The sequence below is a fragment of the Solanum tuberosum genome, unplaced genomic scaffold (genome assembly GCF_000226075.1).
Source record: "Solanum tuberosum cultivar DM 1-3 516 R44 unplaced genomic scaffold, SolTub_3.0 scf00576, whole genome shotgun sequence".
In the NCBI taxonomy this organism is placed as follows: Eukaryota; Viridiplantae; Streptophyta; class Magnoliopsida; order Solanales; family Solanaceae; genus Solanum; species Solanum tuberosum.
In genome coordinates this window covers 226372-240479 of record NW_006239506.1, presented here as the reverse complement: position 1 = coordinate 240479, position 14108 = coordinate 226372, and the positions used below count along the sequence as shown (strand labels likewise).

Below are 14108 nucleotides of genomic sequence, written 5' to 3'. Positions count from 1 at the left end.
CCCCCCCCCACCCAAAAAAAATAAAATTTAAGTTTGTTTTTAAAAAATATTTTCAATTTCAAAAATTATTTTCTACCCTAGTAAAAATAAAAGATATTTCTCAAAAAAAAAAAATCATTCATAAATCAAACACTAAAAATCTTTTCCAGAAAATATTTTCTACTCACCAACCAAACATGAGAAAATAAGTCAAAAATCAACTTGTTTTCCAGGAAAACATTTTCCTTCATACCAAACACACCCTAAAGTGATTGGTTTTTATATTAAACTATTTAAATTTATATTCTTATTTGGCCAATTAGAGTTATAAATTTTACATTCAACTTTTGAAAAACATTTCACACAAAAAGAATTATAAAATGTTCAAACATTATCAGTTTAATTATAGTTACTCTAACTTTACTTGTCTCATTTTTAATTCACTACTTTTAAAAAACGAAAAATAGTCAAAACTACCCTTAAACTATCCGAAATAGCTTAAATATACCCTTAAACTATATTTCAACTCAAAAAATACTCTTCCCGTCAAACTATTGGCCACACCTACCCTTCTACGTTAACGGAAGTAATCCATGTGTGTGTTAATGTCATATGGACGCCACATGGATGCCATATGTGCACGCCAAACAGACCCCACCTCCACATAGACGACTACGGAAAAGGGTCAAAACTACCCTTAAACTATTCGGAATAGCTTAAATATACTCTTAAACTATATTTTGGCTCAAAATGCCCTTCCCGTCTAACTATTAGACCACACTTGCCCTTCTGTTTAACAAAAACATACATGTGTGTGCTAAAATGTCACATGGACTCCACATGTGCACATCAAACACACCCTACCTCCACATAGATGATTTAAAGCCTTAATTTCACTCTTTTCCCTCATTTCATCCTGAAAAAGTGAAAATTATATATTGAACCAAAAAAGAAAAAACATTTGCGGAACTTGTATACATAACCGAATGAAGTGGAGAAATTGCAATTTGATGACCATTTCAAATACAATAAAAGAAACGATCTAAGGTATAATAAAAACACACTTATTTTAACTAATCAATTAACACTAATTTATTATTTTAATTTCTCTTAATAATTTAATCTTGTTTTAAAAAAATTTAGCAAAGCTTTCTTGTTGATTCAACTCATGGCCACGGCGCAAAATAGCAGTTGTTATAAGAGACCTAATATACTTATCACCAGAACTCCAGGCACAAGGAATACGACTACGACAGCTTCCCTGGCGGTGGTGACCGAGCTCCGCCACATCAACGTCGGTGATTTCGCTAATGAAGAAAACTTGACGAACGACTGGAATGACACATTCGATTGCTACTACATCAACGAAGAGTCGAAGACATAGTAAATCTTTATAGATTTCTTAATTTATTTATTTTTTTACCAATTACCCTATTTTTGTTCAAGTTTTGAGCTTTTGTGGTCCCTAATCTAGAAGATGCTCTAAATGATTGTTAAGGAAGTTTTAGATTTTATGCAAAGTTAAAGAAACATTCAATATATAGATGATTTAAGGATTAAATAGCATAATTAATTTGAATTTTGTTTAAGTTGTGATCTTCAAAGTACAACATATTAGTATCGAAATAAAATGAAATTGAATTGAGTCAATGTATATTGTATATTCATATAGATATACCCAAATAAGAAAAGGATGAAATGAGGGGGAAAAGAGTGAAATTGAGGCTTTAAGTCGTCTATGTGGAGGTGGGGTGTGTTTGGCGTGTACATGTGGAGTCCATGTGGCATTTTAGCGCACACATGGATGCTTCTGTTAAACAGAAGGGCAAGTGTGGTATAATAGTTAGACGGGAAGGGTATTTTTGAGCCGAAATATAGTTTAAGGGTATATTTAAGCTATTTCGAATAGCTTAGGGATAGTTTTGACCATTTTCCGTAGTTGTCTATGTGGAGGTGGGGTCCGTTTGGCGTGCACATGTCATCCATGTGGTGTCCATGTAGCATTTAACACACACATGGATACTTACGTTAACTAGAAGGGTAGGTGTGGCCCAATAGTTTGATGGGAAGGGTATTTTTTAGCTGAAATATAGTTTAAGGGTATATTTAAGCTATTTCGGATAGTTTAAGGGTAGTTTTGACCCTTTTCCATTTAAAAAATTATGTATTTTACCTATCATATTTTTATTTGTTATCTTTAATAACTTATAGTATTAATCTCTTCAGTCTTCTTCAATAAAGAGAAAAAGAGTTAATAGAAGTACTCAAAATATTGAAATATTATTCTTGCATATAAATGTCAAAGGGAAATGGTTTTGACAAGTGATATTTTGTGATAAAAGTCGAAGGGAAATGGTTCCGGCTAGTGATGTGAATGTTGAAAGAAAATGGTTCCGACAAGTGATATTTTGTGATAAAAGCCGAAGGAAAGTGGTTTCGGCTAGTGATGTAAATACCAAATGAAAATGGCTCCGACAAGTGATATTTTGTGACAAAAGCCGAAGGGAAATGATTTCGGCTAGTGATGTAAATGCCGTAGGGAAATGGTTCCGGCCAGTGATATTTTGTGATAAAAGCCGAAGGAAAATAGTTTCGGCTAGTAATATAAATGCTGAACGGAAATGATTTCGGCAAGGGATTAATGTGAAAGCTGAAGGAAAATGGTTCCGGTTAGGAACATTGTTGACCTTTGTGATCAATCTACTTGGTGCATATTTTGACTTATTTGATGCATGTGATTGAGCTATTTGATGTGTTGAATTGGTTATTTGAGATGTGGGTTGAATACTTGGTATTTGTGATTGAAATTCTTACACTTGAAATTAATTGATATGATACTTGTCGATTGTTGAAATGTGAATGTTGGTCTTTGATCTTTGAGCCTTGAGACTTGTTTATTGTAGAACTCTTAGGTTGGGCTGATTTCTGTGTAGGTTGTAGTTGCGAAGGTTCAGCTGGGATGGAAAAGGAGTATTCGATTTAGCTAGGTTGCCTAGTTTATTAAGTTGCTTGATGCGTAGGTGGTACTCACTCCTTGCTTCTAGTAGGTTTCGAGCCTGGACCCGTGTGATCTTCTTCTTTTCCTGACTTCGAGGCTCGTTGAAGGACTTGAGAGGTAGTTGTTTGTCATCACGGAGGTCCTCTTTTTCTTTATTTATGCTTTGCTCTATTTGAGAAGCAAAGACATTAGACTTGTATTTATCTTTCGAATTATGTATTTACTTTAGTGGTTTTTACACGTGACAACCAAATTTTGGAGTATTGTTTAGAATGAATAAGTTTTCTGCATTTGTCTTGTTCTTACTTTATCTTTCCGTATTTCTTTTGTTTCTGTTGTGTTGAGACTGATTTGCCTTGGTGGGAATAGACAAGTGTCATCACGTTCATTTTTGGATCATGCCAACCAGTTAACAAATACATGTTCGATTTTGTATTTCATCGATTATCTTGTAGATACTCGAAGTTCAAGTTGGAATTTTCGTTCCAAAGTTATTTTTCAACGAAATCCTATTTGATTATTTCAATATTTTCTTTCTACACAGAAAAAAATCCAAACGAAATTTGAGAAACAATGGGGAGAAAATTCTATATTGGAAATTTGAGAACCAATGAAAGTGGAACCACTATTGTTTTTTCTTTGAAGTAGTAACTGATGAGAAATTCAATTGATATGTTCCTTTTTAAAATATTTTCCCCCTGATTTTCTCCATTATGTTATTGAATAATTATATTCTTTCAAATAGAATTATTTAAAAAAAAACATAATTAGATATAGGGAAAAGGGTCTGATATACCCCTTAACTTTGTCATTTAGAGCTGATATACACCTCGTTATAAAATTGGCTCATATATATTCCTACTGTTATACAAATGACTCATATATATATACCCTTTTCCTCTAATGGAAGTGAATAAAATAATTTTAGTTTAATTTTTTAAATTATTTTAAAAAATATATAATCCCATATGGGTATATTTAATCCTCCTCAAACATATATTATTTTTTTTTTAACTTTTTTTTTGGTTCAATGAATAATTTAGATTTATTAATTTGATGGTCAAATTTATTTTAAGTTTTTGCTTAATTATTCTTGTAAACTTTATTATAGATGACCCAATTTTTTTCTTCAAAATACAAAAATTAAATTACAATATATTCGCAAAAATAGCTTTAAATTATAATATAGCCACAAAAAAAAATGTTTTAAAATTTTTTTCTTTACACTAAGGAATGAAAGAAAAAATAAAATAAGAAAAAGAAACTCAAATAATGATAAATCAAAAAAGTCAAAAAAATAATCTATGTCCGAAAAAAATTAAAATATACCTTGAAATTTTCTAGAAAAATCATATATACCCATAAATATTTTTTTGAAGAAATCAAAAGTCAAAAATATAAATTTAAAACTAATTTTTTCACTTCCGTTAAATGAAGGGTATATGTGAGCTCATTTTGTAACGGTAGGGGTATATGTGATGAGCCGTTTGTATAACGGTAAGGGTATATATGAGCCACTTTCGTAACGAGGGGCATATCAGGTCCAAATGACAAAGTTGAGGGGTATATCAGGCTCTTTTCCCTTAGATATATAACAAACTCAAATATTGACATTTTTATTATATATTGAAAATGTGATTAAGGGGTCCTATTAAATGCTAAAATATTGACATTTTGAATATTTCCCCTTTTTGTATTCACACATTTTCTCTTGGACTTAGATGAATTATCATTGAAGACGGTGATAATATGAATTAGGAGTGTCAAATAGGCAGATTGAGTTGAAATAGAAATCGAGTTGGGTCCTAGTCCGTCTAAATTTACTTTGGGTTCAAATAAGTTGAGATCAAATAGGCTAAAAAATGGTTTGGGTCTTGACCTGGCCAATTTGATCCGCTTAATCTCAATATTTTTAACATATTATTATTTAAGTTTTATAACCACAATTTCAATTTCAACTCAAGAAAATTAAAAAAAGTAATTACAAATGGATAGATAAATCCTAAAACATATAAATAGATAATAATTCATACCTCCAATATAGGAACATACATTACATCAATGAAAATAATGAGTTTTAAAATAGGTTGAAATTGAAGATTATTTTGAGCTCAACCGGAGATTCTTTTAAGGGAAAATTACATAACTAAGCTAACATATAGTAATTAATTATACTTCATAACTATAGTTTAACTTAATTATAAAAAATGGTCATAGTTAAAGAAAATGGATATACGGCGGCTGGCGATCCCACATTTTGTATCAAAACGTGTAAGCCTTCTTTTTCATCTTTTATACAAATCAAAACTCACTCTCTCTCTGATCACACCCACTAATTTATCTCCAAAAATCTCTCATTTCTCCTTTAATAATTCAACCAAATTAATTTTTTTTTATTCATTCCTCATAATATTTTTTTAATTGTTTCATATTTTTTAGTCACAATCTTGAATATCTCAGTAAACTAGTAAATATATTCAAACCATGGATGAACCATCTCCCTCACTTTCTTGAGGTCACCCTTGGTGAAGATCAATCTGCACCCAAGTATAATCATCTAGAAGTTGGCACATCTTGTGATCATAAGCAATCTTCTTTTCAGCCTTAGTTATTTTTTGTTGTTGTATATGAGCAGTCAATTGAGTTGTATTATGACTTATTTGCATATAATTACATAAGTTTAAACTACATATGTATAGAATAACATTTATACAGTATATCAGTTATAGTTATACAATTTCAATATTCGTAAAAATATACAGTTAAATTCATTAGGTCTTTTGTATATGAGTATTTAATTGGTTTGCCTTATGCCTTGTTTGTATATGTTACATAATTTTTAAAAAAACACATGTATAAAACAACAAGTATACAATATTACAATAGTTATAGTTATACAATTCCAAATTTTATATAAACATATCTGATTTTTTGTATATACATGATATAACTATATACATATACAGTTTCCATAATAGCATCTAATATTCGGTACAACTTATACAACTAATTATATTAATGTTGCTTATTTAGAAAATCCAATTCATGGTCAAAGCCAAAGGAGACGCGGTGCAAGACAAAGAAGAAGTCATATTTGATAAAAAAAAAATCTGATTAGATTTAATAATCATGAATTTAAGGGTTGTTTCTATATTTACAACTGAAATTGTCACTCACTTAATTAAACAAACTTAATAATCAATTTATATAATTAATTAAAATCAGCTGAATTATACAAATGAGAATCTATTTATCTATTAAAACTATAGCTACACTACATAAATAGGCAAAATCTAGCTAAGGAAGCCTATTATGTTTCACATCTTAGCTATTTATGAAATTTTCCCTTCTTTTAAAATAAGTTAAGATTTAAATGTGTTGAGATTGAACTCAATTCAAATTATCTTAAACCTACCCCATTAAATTTTTGACTTGTTAGGCGTGTTACCTATATTTAGGCTCATTTTGACACTCCTAATATAAAAATCAACAAATTTTCAATGGCAAGGACCACCATAAGAAGTAAGGGTTAGCTATACAATTTCAGTATTTGTATAAATATACACTCATTCTAACCCTTAAACATCTATTTTTAAAAAGAAAACATAAGGAATTCTTATTTATTACGAATAAGTAAAGACTTAATAATTTTAACTTTAATTAATTTCAAAATTTGAAATATTAGTTTCAACCCTATATACTGTCATTAAATTGGATCCAATTTTTTTTTTATAATCTTGCTTTCCTCCTTCCTCCTTTGTAATGTAATTTTTCTTTCTATCTACCCCTCCTTCCTCCTTTGTAATGTAACTTTTCTTTCTATCTACCCCTTTCTAACACAACTTTTCTTTCTTAAATGATTGATCTTCTTGTTTTACATTTATAACATTTATAGTACATCACACGTTCTAATGTAACTTTTCTTTTTGTTCAATCATGATGTGATTAATCTTCTTGTTTAACATTTATAGAAATGTCACCTTACTATAATTATAAATAATTTAACTTTCAAATTTCGCTTTTATTTTTACTGAAATAAAGGAGTATTTGTATTTAAAGCATATTAAGCTTTTAACTTCATATAGTAATATTATTATTTATAAAAGTAAGAATCAATTATAATTAATAAGAGGTTAGCCCTTTTTTGCAATACATTATCTTGGATATTATTATAAATTTTTTATTTATTAATATTTAAAAAAAATTTCCAAAGAAAAACACTAAATTTCCTAAAATAAAAAGCAAAAGACCTAGTGTATAGATTTTCCACCATTGGTACAAGATACTTGTTCTCAATAGTTAAAGAGTTTAACCTCCTTTAATCAAACACACAATCTCTAATAATTGTCCTTCTTAACTAAAAAGAAAGTAGGTACAACTATTTGTGAGCCCAACAATCACTGACTATATTTTCAATAGAGTTTTTTTCAATCAAATAAAGGGCTAAGGGTAAAAGGTTGAGTTGAGTAATGACAACCCCTATAGGGGCGAAGGGTAAAAGGTCAATAGAGTTTTTTCAATCAAATGAAGGGCTAAGGGTAAAAGGTTGAGTTGAGTGATGACAACCCTATAGGGGCGGAGGATAAAAGGTTGAGTTGAGTGATCACAACTCCTATTGGGAAGTAGCTCCTTTGGTTCATCAATACACCACAACATCCACATCAGTTGTGAGTACTCATATCATTTCTTTCTAAATCACACATGTTTATGTAACAATGACACTTTTGAACCTCATGGCAGTTACCAAGTGTGCATTGCACCGGTGACGATAATAGATCTGTTAAATTAATAACATAATTTATCCGACTTCCCCACAAGACTTCCCCACATCTTTGTGTTGTGCTCTCTAAGGATGTGAATTGACGATAGGCAGAAAGATTTAACCAACATTTAAAAAAACCAACATGTGTAGATGGTTTGACACACATGTTTCATAGATCTGACTGCTATTAATATGAAGATTTATATTGTTTAATTTAGAGTTTTAAAATATTTCAGATAAAAAGTAGATAGTTCTTAATTCTTTCCTTTTAAATTTAATTTTTGATCTTATTTTTATAATGTTCAATATGTTTTAAGTAAAATTAAAATTATAAAATTACTATTAAAATTTATTTGGAACCTAAAACAAATGTTTTACAAACCTTACCCGCAACAGCTTATTGAACTTTGATATATGAATTTGATAGAATATACGCTGAAATTGCTAGCCAGATTATTAAAATGCTAAGGCACCTCCTTGCGCTGTGAAAGGTTCTTTGTTGCACAAATTGTCAAATGTCAAGGTAGTCAAGAGTCTCCTTAGTTAAAGAAAACGTGATTCAAAAGTCTCTCGATTTCTTAAACTTGATTTTCAATTAAATTAAGACACATTAAATGAAATAGAGGTAATACTCATTTTTTAATGACAAGGAAATCCATATCCTCATTTTTTTTCTCAAGCATGTGGAAATTCTTTTTAATTTGGATGACGATAAGATTCGATCTCAGGACCCCTATATGCTCTAATACCATGTTAAAGTGTGTGTGAGAGCATACTTTTATTAGTTAATGATATTTTCAACAGAGATAACCCTCACTAAGCAAGCAGTGGCGGAGGTAGAGATTTCGTCAAGGGTGTTCAAACTTTAAAAGAGTCGATAATTATTTTTTAACAGAGTGGGTGCACAAAACATTTATTTTATTTTTACTGATGAGTGGATATACCCAAATTTAAAAATTAAATTACAATGTTTTAAAGTTCAAGATAATTGCTGAATTTTTTTTTTTCCATATTACCTTTTCTTTTAATAAGATTCTTAACTATTTTATATTTTCTAAAAGAATAGTTTAGAAATAATCAAAAGTATAATATAATAATACTGGATGATAATCTTTAATTTTATCTTTAAAAATAATTTATTGAGAGTGTGTTATACCTAATAATTCACTTAATATAGATTGAAAATATAAAGAAAATAATAAAATATTAATTATTAGGTTAACTAAAATTTAAGGCTAGAAACATAAAGAAGAAACGGAGCTGATAATGGATATTTATGTGTTTTTTTTCGTTTAAAAAACAGATTGTGTTAATAAACGTAGCTAGTGAGAATCAAACTACAGACCCCAATGACAAAAATACGCATGCTTACTGCTAGGCTATGAGCCACTATTGTGCAGAAGCATGTTCAATTTATTATATATCCACGTATTAGACAATATTCTACCTATATTCCTCGTATAATTTTCCTACAAGGGTGTTCGTCTGACCACTCTTACTTGGTTGTAGCTCCACCCCTGTAAGCAAGCCCATTACGATGAGATGTGGACTTCCCAGTGCGAAGTCAAATTTAATCGGGCTCCAATGTGAGTAGCGGACACAGGGCAAGAAACCCCAAAAAAAAATTAAAAAGAAAAAAATAGATTTAAAATGTGATGTTTGTGATTGTAAGGCTATGGTGTTTTCAAGGATGAGAGTTATAGACAAATGTAAATAAACTATTGGTCCATTTAATTGTCATAGGATATTGTAGGGTCTCCTTACTCGCAAAATATTTTTGTAAAAAAATTCCATTTTTGTTGCTTATTTTTCATATCCACAAATCTTCTTCATTTCTCTCTCAATAGTCTCTGTGTCACAAACACATTCACAAAGACACAATTTAAACATTGTTGAAAGAGAAAAATAAATGGTTGTGAAATGTTCAAGTGGATAGAAAATAGTAGTTGTAGAGAGAAGAAGAGAGGATGAATTTGTCATGCAGTCCATGGCCACTCGCTTTACCACCCATTCTCCTTCTTCTTCTTCTCCATCTTCTTACATTCATAATTGTCAAGTTAAGCATTCAACAACACCTGCTGTTCTTCTTTCTTCTTTTAGTGGAAGAAAACCCCCTTACAACACACTTGTATTCCAGGTAAATATGAGTTTTCTCCCATTTTTGTGATATATTTTGTAGATTGTGTAGTGCATTTCTTATTCGAAGTTTTGTTGAGGGACTTTGTACAATTTGTTTTGTATGTATTTTCACATTTTTGCCATTTATACCAGGGAAAAGGGTTAAATTTGCTTATGTGAGTATTTGAAATTGAGTAACTTACCTGGTATCTGTTGCTGGTGGGAGGTGACAAGTATAATGTAGAATTACTTGGGGTGTATGAAAGCTGGGTCGGACACCACGGTCATAAAAAAAATTGAGCAACTTTACCCTCAGTTAAACTTTTGGTCTAATACCATGTTAGGAAAAGACTGCATTTTTCACACATTGATTCGCTAGCTACAAACTTGGGTTAATATTGAACCATAGTGGAAAGTTGAGAGGTTAAACTTGGATATGTGGAGTCTGTCAGTTTTTCAAATGGAGATCTACTAATGGAAAGGTCAAATATAATAGCGATTGCTTTAGTGGTCTTATGGTCAGGAGGGCCTTGATAATTGGTTGATACCATTTTGTAATGATTTGTTAGATGTTTAGGAGTTATTGCTTCTTGGCAGAGGAAACTGAACAGTAAATTGAGGAACTTGTACAATTTGCTTTGTAATCTTTTGTTACCTATTGCTATTTGAGCAGACTTGCTTTGTCAATTTCTTGGAAGTGTGCACCGTAGAACATCTCATTTTAGTAATCTATGATTGGAAAATTTTGATTTCTTCATGACATGGAGGAATTGTTCCTTTTTTCCCCTCAAGTGGTTGTACTTATATTACTTTTTCCGGGGCTGGGAATTGGCAGGTTGGAGCGGATAAGTAGATTTTGAAATGATTGTCATTGAAAGAAAGCACAACTAATGGTTCAATTTCAGTAGATTGTTTAACAATGCTTGTGGGTGCTAATTTTTGTTTGTTGCCTATTTGATCAATCTGCTGACTCTAGCAAATATTTAGAGCTGGTTTGTTACATTGTAACCGATTAACGGTTTTCAGTGTAAGAGGCTTGGCTTTGTCCAGAAGTTTTGATCAGTGGAACCCTGAGCTCGAGAAGTTAGTGTAAATTACTGAAAGCAAGACCTAAACATCATAAAAAGATGGATTATTTTTTGAATAGTCACGGTTGCTTTACGCAGAATACATTTCCAACTAGCTAGCTATCCTGCAGAATATAGACTTCAAAGCAAAGCAAAGGCTCGGCAACTATTTCTTCCTGGCAAAATATCATTGGAGATCCTTTTGTTTCAAATTATTCATTATATCCATCTGCACGTTTAGGAAACATCATCGTCCTTCTTCTCCTTATAAAATTTTACTTTTGAGTATGCCAACTGAGGCGGTATTTCTGACATGACTTGATCGTCCGTGACTTAAAAGACCAAAAAGGCGATCATAGATCTCTCCCTTGATGCAAATTTCAAATAAAGATGATCCATCATGACAACTATGTCGCAAAGCTTATAAAATTATCTTTTGTCTTCTATTTTTCAAATCTCTTTGCTCTTCTTTTATTAAATAATAATAAATACAATTTTTGGCTTCATAACCAGGCTGTCAGGCTCTTGGGTCCTCCAGCAAGATTCGAAGCTTCAAAGCTGGAAGTCTTGTTAAAAGGAGAAGAGGTTGATACATACTCAAGTATCGTGACAAGGACGTACACATTATCCCATTGTGATTTTACTGCTAATCTAACATTAGCCATCTCAAATAATATCCAATACGATCAGGTAACGTCATTTTGCATTTCTGAATGAGCAAGTGTTTATCCTTAAGCTACTTCTGTGGATAACGTTTTCGTTTTGTGGTTTTGAACTTTGTTATGGAAAATGATTTTCCCACTGACTGAAACTTTGTTTTGAAAATTTGTAATTTGAGTTCAATCCTTGCACCATTTTTTTCTATGGCAGTTGAAAGGGTGGTATAATAAAGATGATGTGGTTGCTGAATGGACAGAAGTGAAAGGTAATTTGTTTCTTGATGTCCACTGTTATGTGAGTGGACCGAATCCCCTACAAGAGCTAGCTGCCGAGTTCAGATACCATATATTCTCCAAGGAATTGCCATTGGTAAATTCTTAAAATATTTGTACCCCTCTTACTGTTCTCTGTAAATTTTAAACTATGCTTTGACTTAGAGAAAAAGAAAGAAAAGCTTCGATTTGGAAAATGTTTTTCACCATATTTGACTTGCATAGCTGCATTAAGTTGCACCTTGTAAGTCTGCAAGTCACATTTGATAAAACTTATTTCATTTGTCAAGCATTATTCTGATTTTGGAGTTATAAAACTTTCTTAAAGAGGACGAGGAGGATTGAACAAGTTGTATAAAATCTGCTTAGAAAGTTTATATCCTGGCCAAGTGATACTTCTTGAATAATTACTTATATTAACTCCAGAATATCGCATGGTCAGTGGACATAGCTCCTTAAAACAGGGATGGACGATTACCTTAAATTCAAGAATAATTTTTTTTTTTGTTGGTATTTCCTTATTAGCCTTAGGACAAGATTTGGTAATCCTAACCTTCTCTGGCAAGTTAATGCAGCCAACAATAATGCATGCTAGGTTCCTATTTATTCTTTGAATTAGGAACCTGGTTGGAGTTCCTTTTGACTTTGCAACTGTTTTAGTGCATAACTTGTAAAACAACCAGTCCAATGAGCTAAAAAACTTTGTTTTCATTCCGTTGTTGAACTGTAATTTGGTTTTCTCCTCTAAACTAGTGTATTATACTAATCGGATTGTGATTAATCTGCCTTTTCGAACTACTAGGTACTTGAGGCTGTGCTCTATGGGGATTCAGATTTCTTCAAGGAGCATGAGGAACTAATGAATGCTACTGTTAGAGTCTATTTTCATTCTAGCTCGAAGAAGTACAACCGTGTAGAATGTTGGGGTCCTCTAAAAGATGCAGCTAAGGTAACACATAATTACAACAGTATCATCTTTTACTCCCTGAAACCTTTGTTTGTCCTAAAGAAACATTCAGGCTTCGGCACATGGATAAAAAATGAAAATGAAATCTCTCATGTGTGAATTTATTATAAAAAATGCCACTCTTTTATTCCATTTTGTGTGCCAACTTACTAGTTTGCGAATCCTTGTTTGATCATGGTTTTCCTACACATGTTTTTATTGTTTCCAAGTTTTAGTATGTGTGATTTATTAAAGAAAGATAATAGACTTGGTGCTTGAAGTCGACTAAACAAATGTTGTTTTGATCATCATACTGAACATTGGGGCAAGGGAGTGCTATTGAATCGAGAACTGTATTCGAAGTTATTCTTTAGATTTTTATACAACTTATTCATGTTTTCCAGGGAAGACAAGGGGATTATATCAATGGTTTGTTATCGACAAGCAAGGAAGATTTTCAACCTCCAAAATTCCAGGGAAGTGTAAAATCAATCTTCCAAGCTCTTTTCACCTTCCTTCTCTGAGCTAATACACTAAGGTGAGAGACTGCAAAGAGTTCTTAGATTTAGGACGTTTCGTCTTGAGCTGCCTACTAATTCTACTTTTTGCACTTGGAAGGATCTCTCTTGAAACACATATTAGAGTCATGGGATCCTATATTTCGATGACTTGTAAAGACGAGAATTGTTTGCAAGGTCATTAGATTCATTTACATGTATGTATTGCATTCTTTCGAATGTGCTCTTGACAGACAATTCTTGTAAAAACCAAATACTATTTTCCCTTCTACATATCAATCAGCAATTGTTCCATATGCTACTGCTCCATACCATACAAGGTCTGTGAATATCTTCATATTCAGGATGATTTGTTCACTTTGTTGCTTTAGTATCCGTCTCACTTAACAAATTCCGTTTATGAGTGAGACCGATACGTTGTATTTTTGAATAATATCTTGATATCATCAGATCAATAGCGCACAGAAGAATATTGAACTCACATCCTTATTGCCTTCTGGCATATCCAGAATTTTCTGGGCAGCTCTTTTATAAGTGTCACTTCTACCTATTTGTGTATCTTACAACAAAATTGAGAATGCAATGCAAAACGAAAAGCAAAACTATAGCTAGATGTGATTACTAACTCTTTTCTCTATTAGATATTTACGTTTTATGTATACACTGACAGTTTTAAAAAAGTTCACTAACAATGCAATTTAATCAGCTATAGCTAGTTAGTACTCCATTTTCCAGGTTTCGATTTCAACCTGCTATGAAGAGTCACTTATTATTGTTAGAGGGGAATT

General features: G+C 31.5%; 1 protein-coding gene across 2 annotated transcripts; it reads left to right on the top strand.

Annotated features, from left to right (window-relative positions):
* Nucleotides 1–9547: 9547 nt before the first annotated feature.
* Nucleotides 9548–13617, top strand: LOC102586926 (protein STAY-GREEN LIKE, chloroplastic). Of its 2 annotated transcripts, XM_006365853.2 has the most exons (6): nt 9548–9876; nt 11438–11614; nt 11795–11953; nt 12659–12805; nt 13207–13340; nt 13421–13617. In XM_006365853.2, exons 1-5 carry the CDS (start codon nt 9718–9720, stop codon nt 13324–13326), a joined length of 762 nt encoding a protein of 253 aa, XP_006365915.1. In that variant the 5' UTR covers nt 9548–9717; the 3' UTR covers nt 13327–13340; nt 13421–13617. The 2 variants fall into 2 exon arrangements, with proteins under 2 accessions (XP_006365915.1, XP_006365914.1); XM_006365852.2 differs by having other exon boundaries at nt 13207–13617.
* Nucleotides 13618–14108: the final 491 nt, after the last annotated feature.

Excerpts from the sequence above, each read along its gene's own strand:
- LOC102586926 (XM_006365853.2), top strand. The coding sequence starts at position 9,718 with ATGCAGTCCATGGCCACTCGCTTTACCACCCATTCTCCTTCTTCTTCT. Across the intron at positions 11,954-12,658 it reads TCTCCAAGGAATTGCCATTG|GTACTTGAGGCTGTGCTCTA; the intron begins GTAAATTCTTAA and ends TCGAACTACTAG. Across the intron at positions 12,806-13,206 it reads CTCTAAAAGATGCAGCTAAG|GGAAGACAAGGGGATTATAT; the intron begins GTAACACATAAT and ends CATGTTTTCCAG.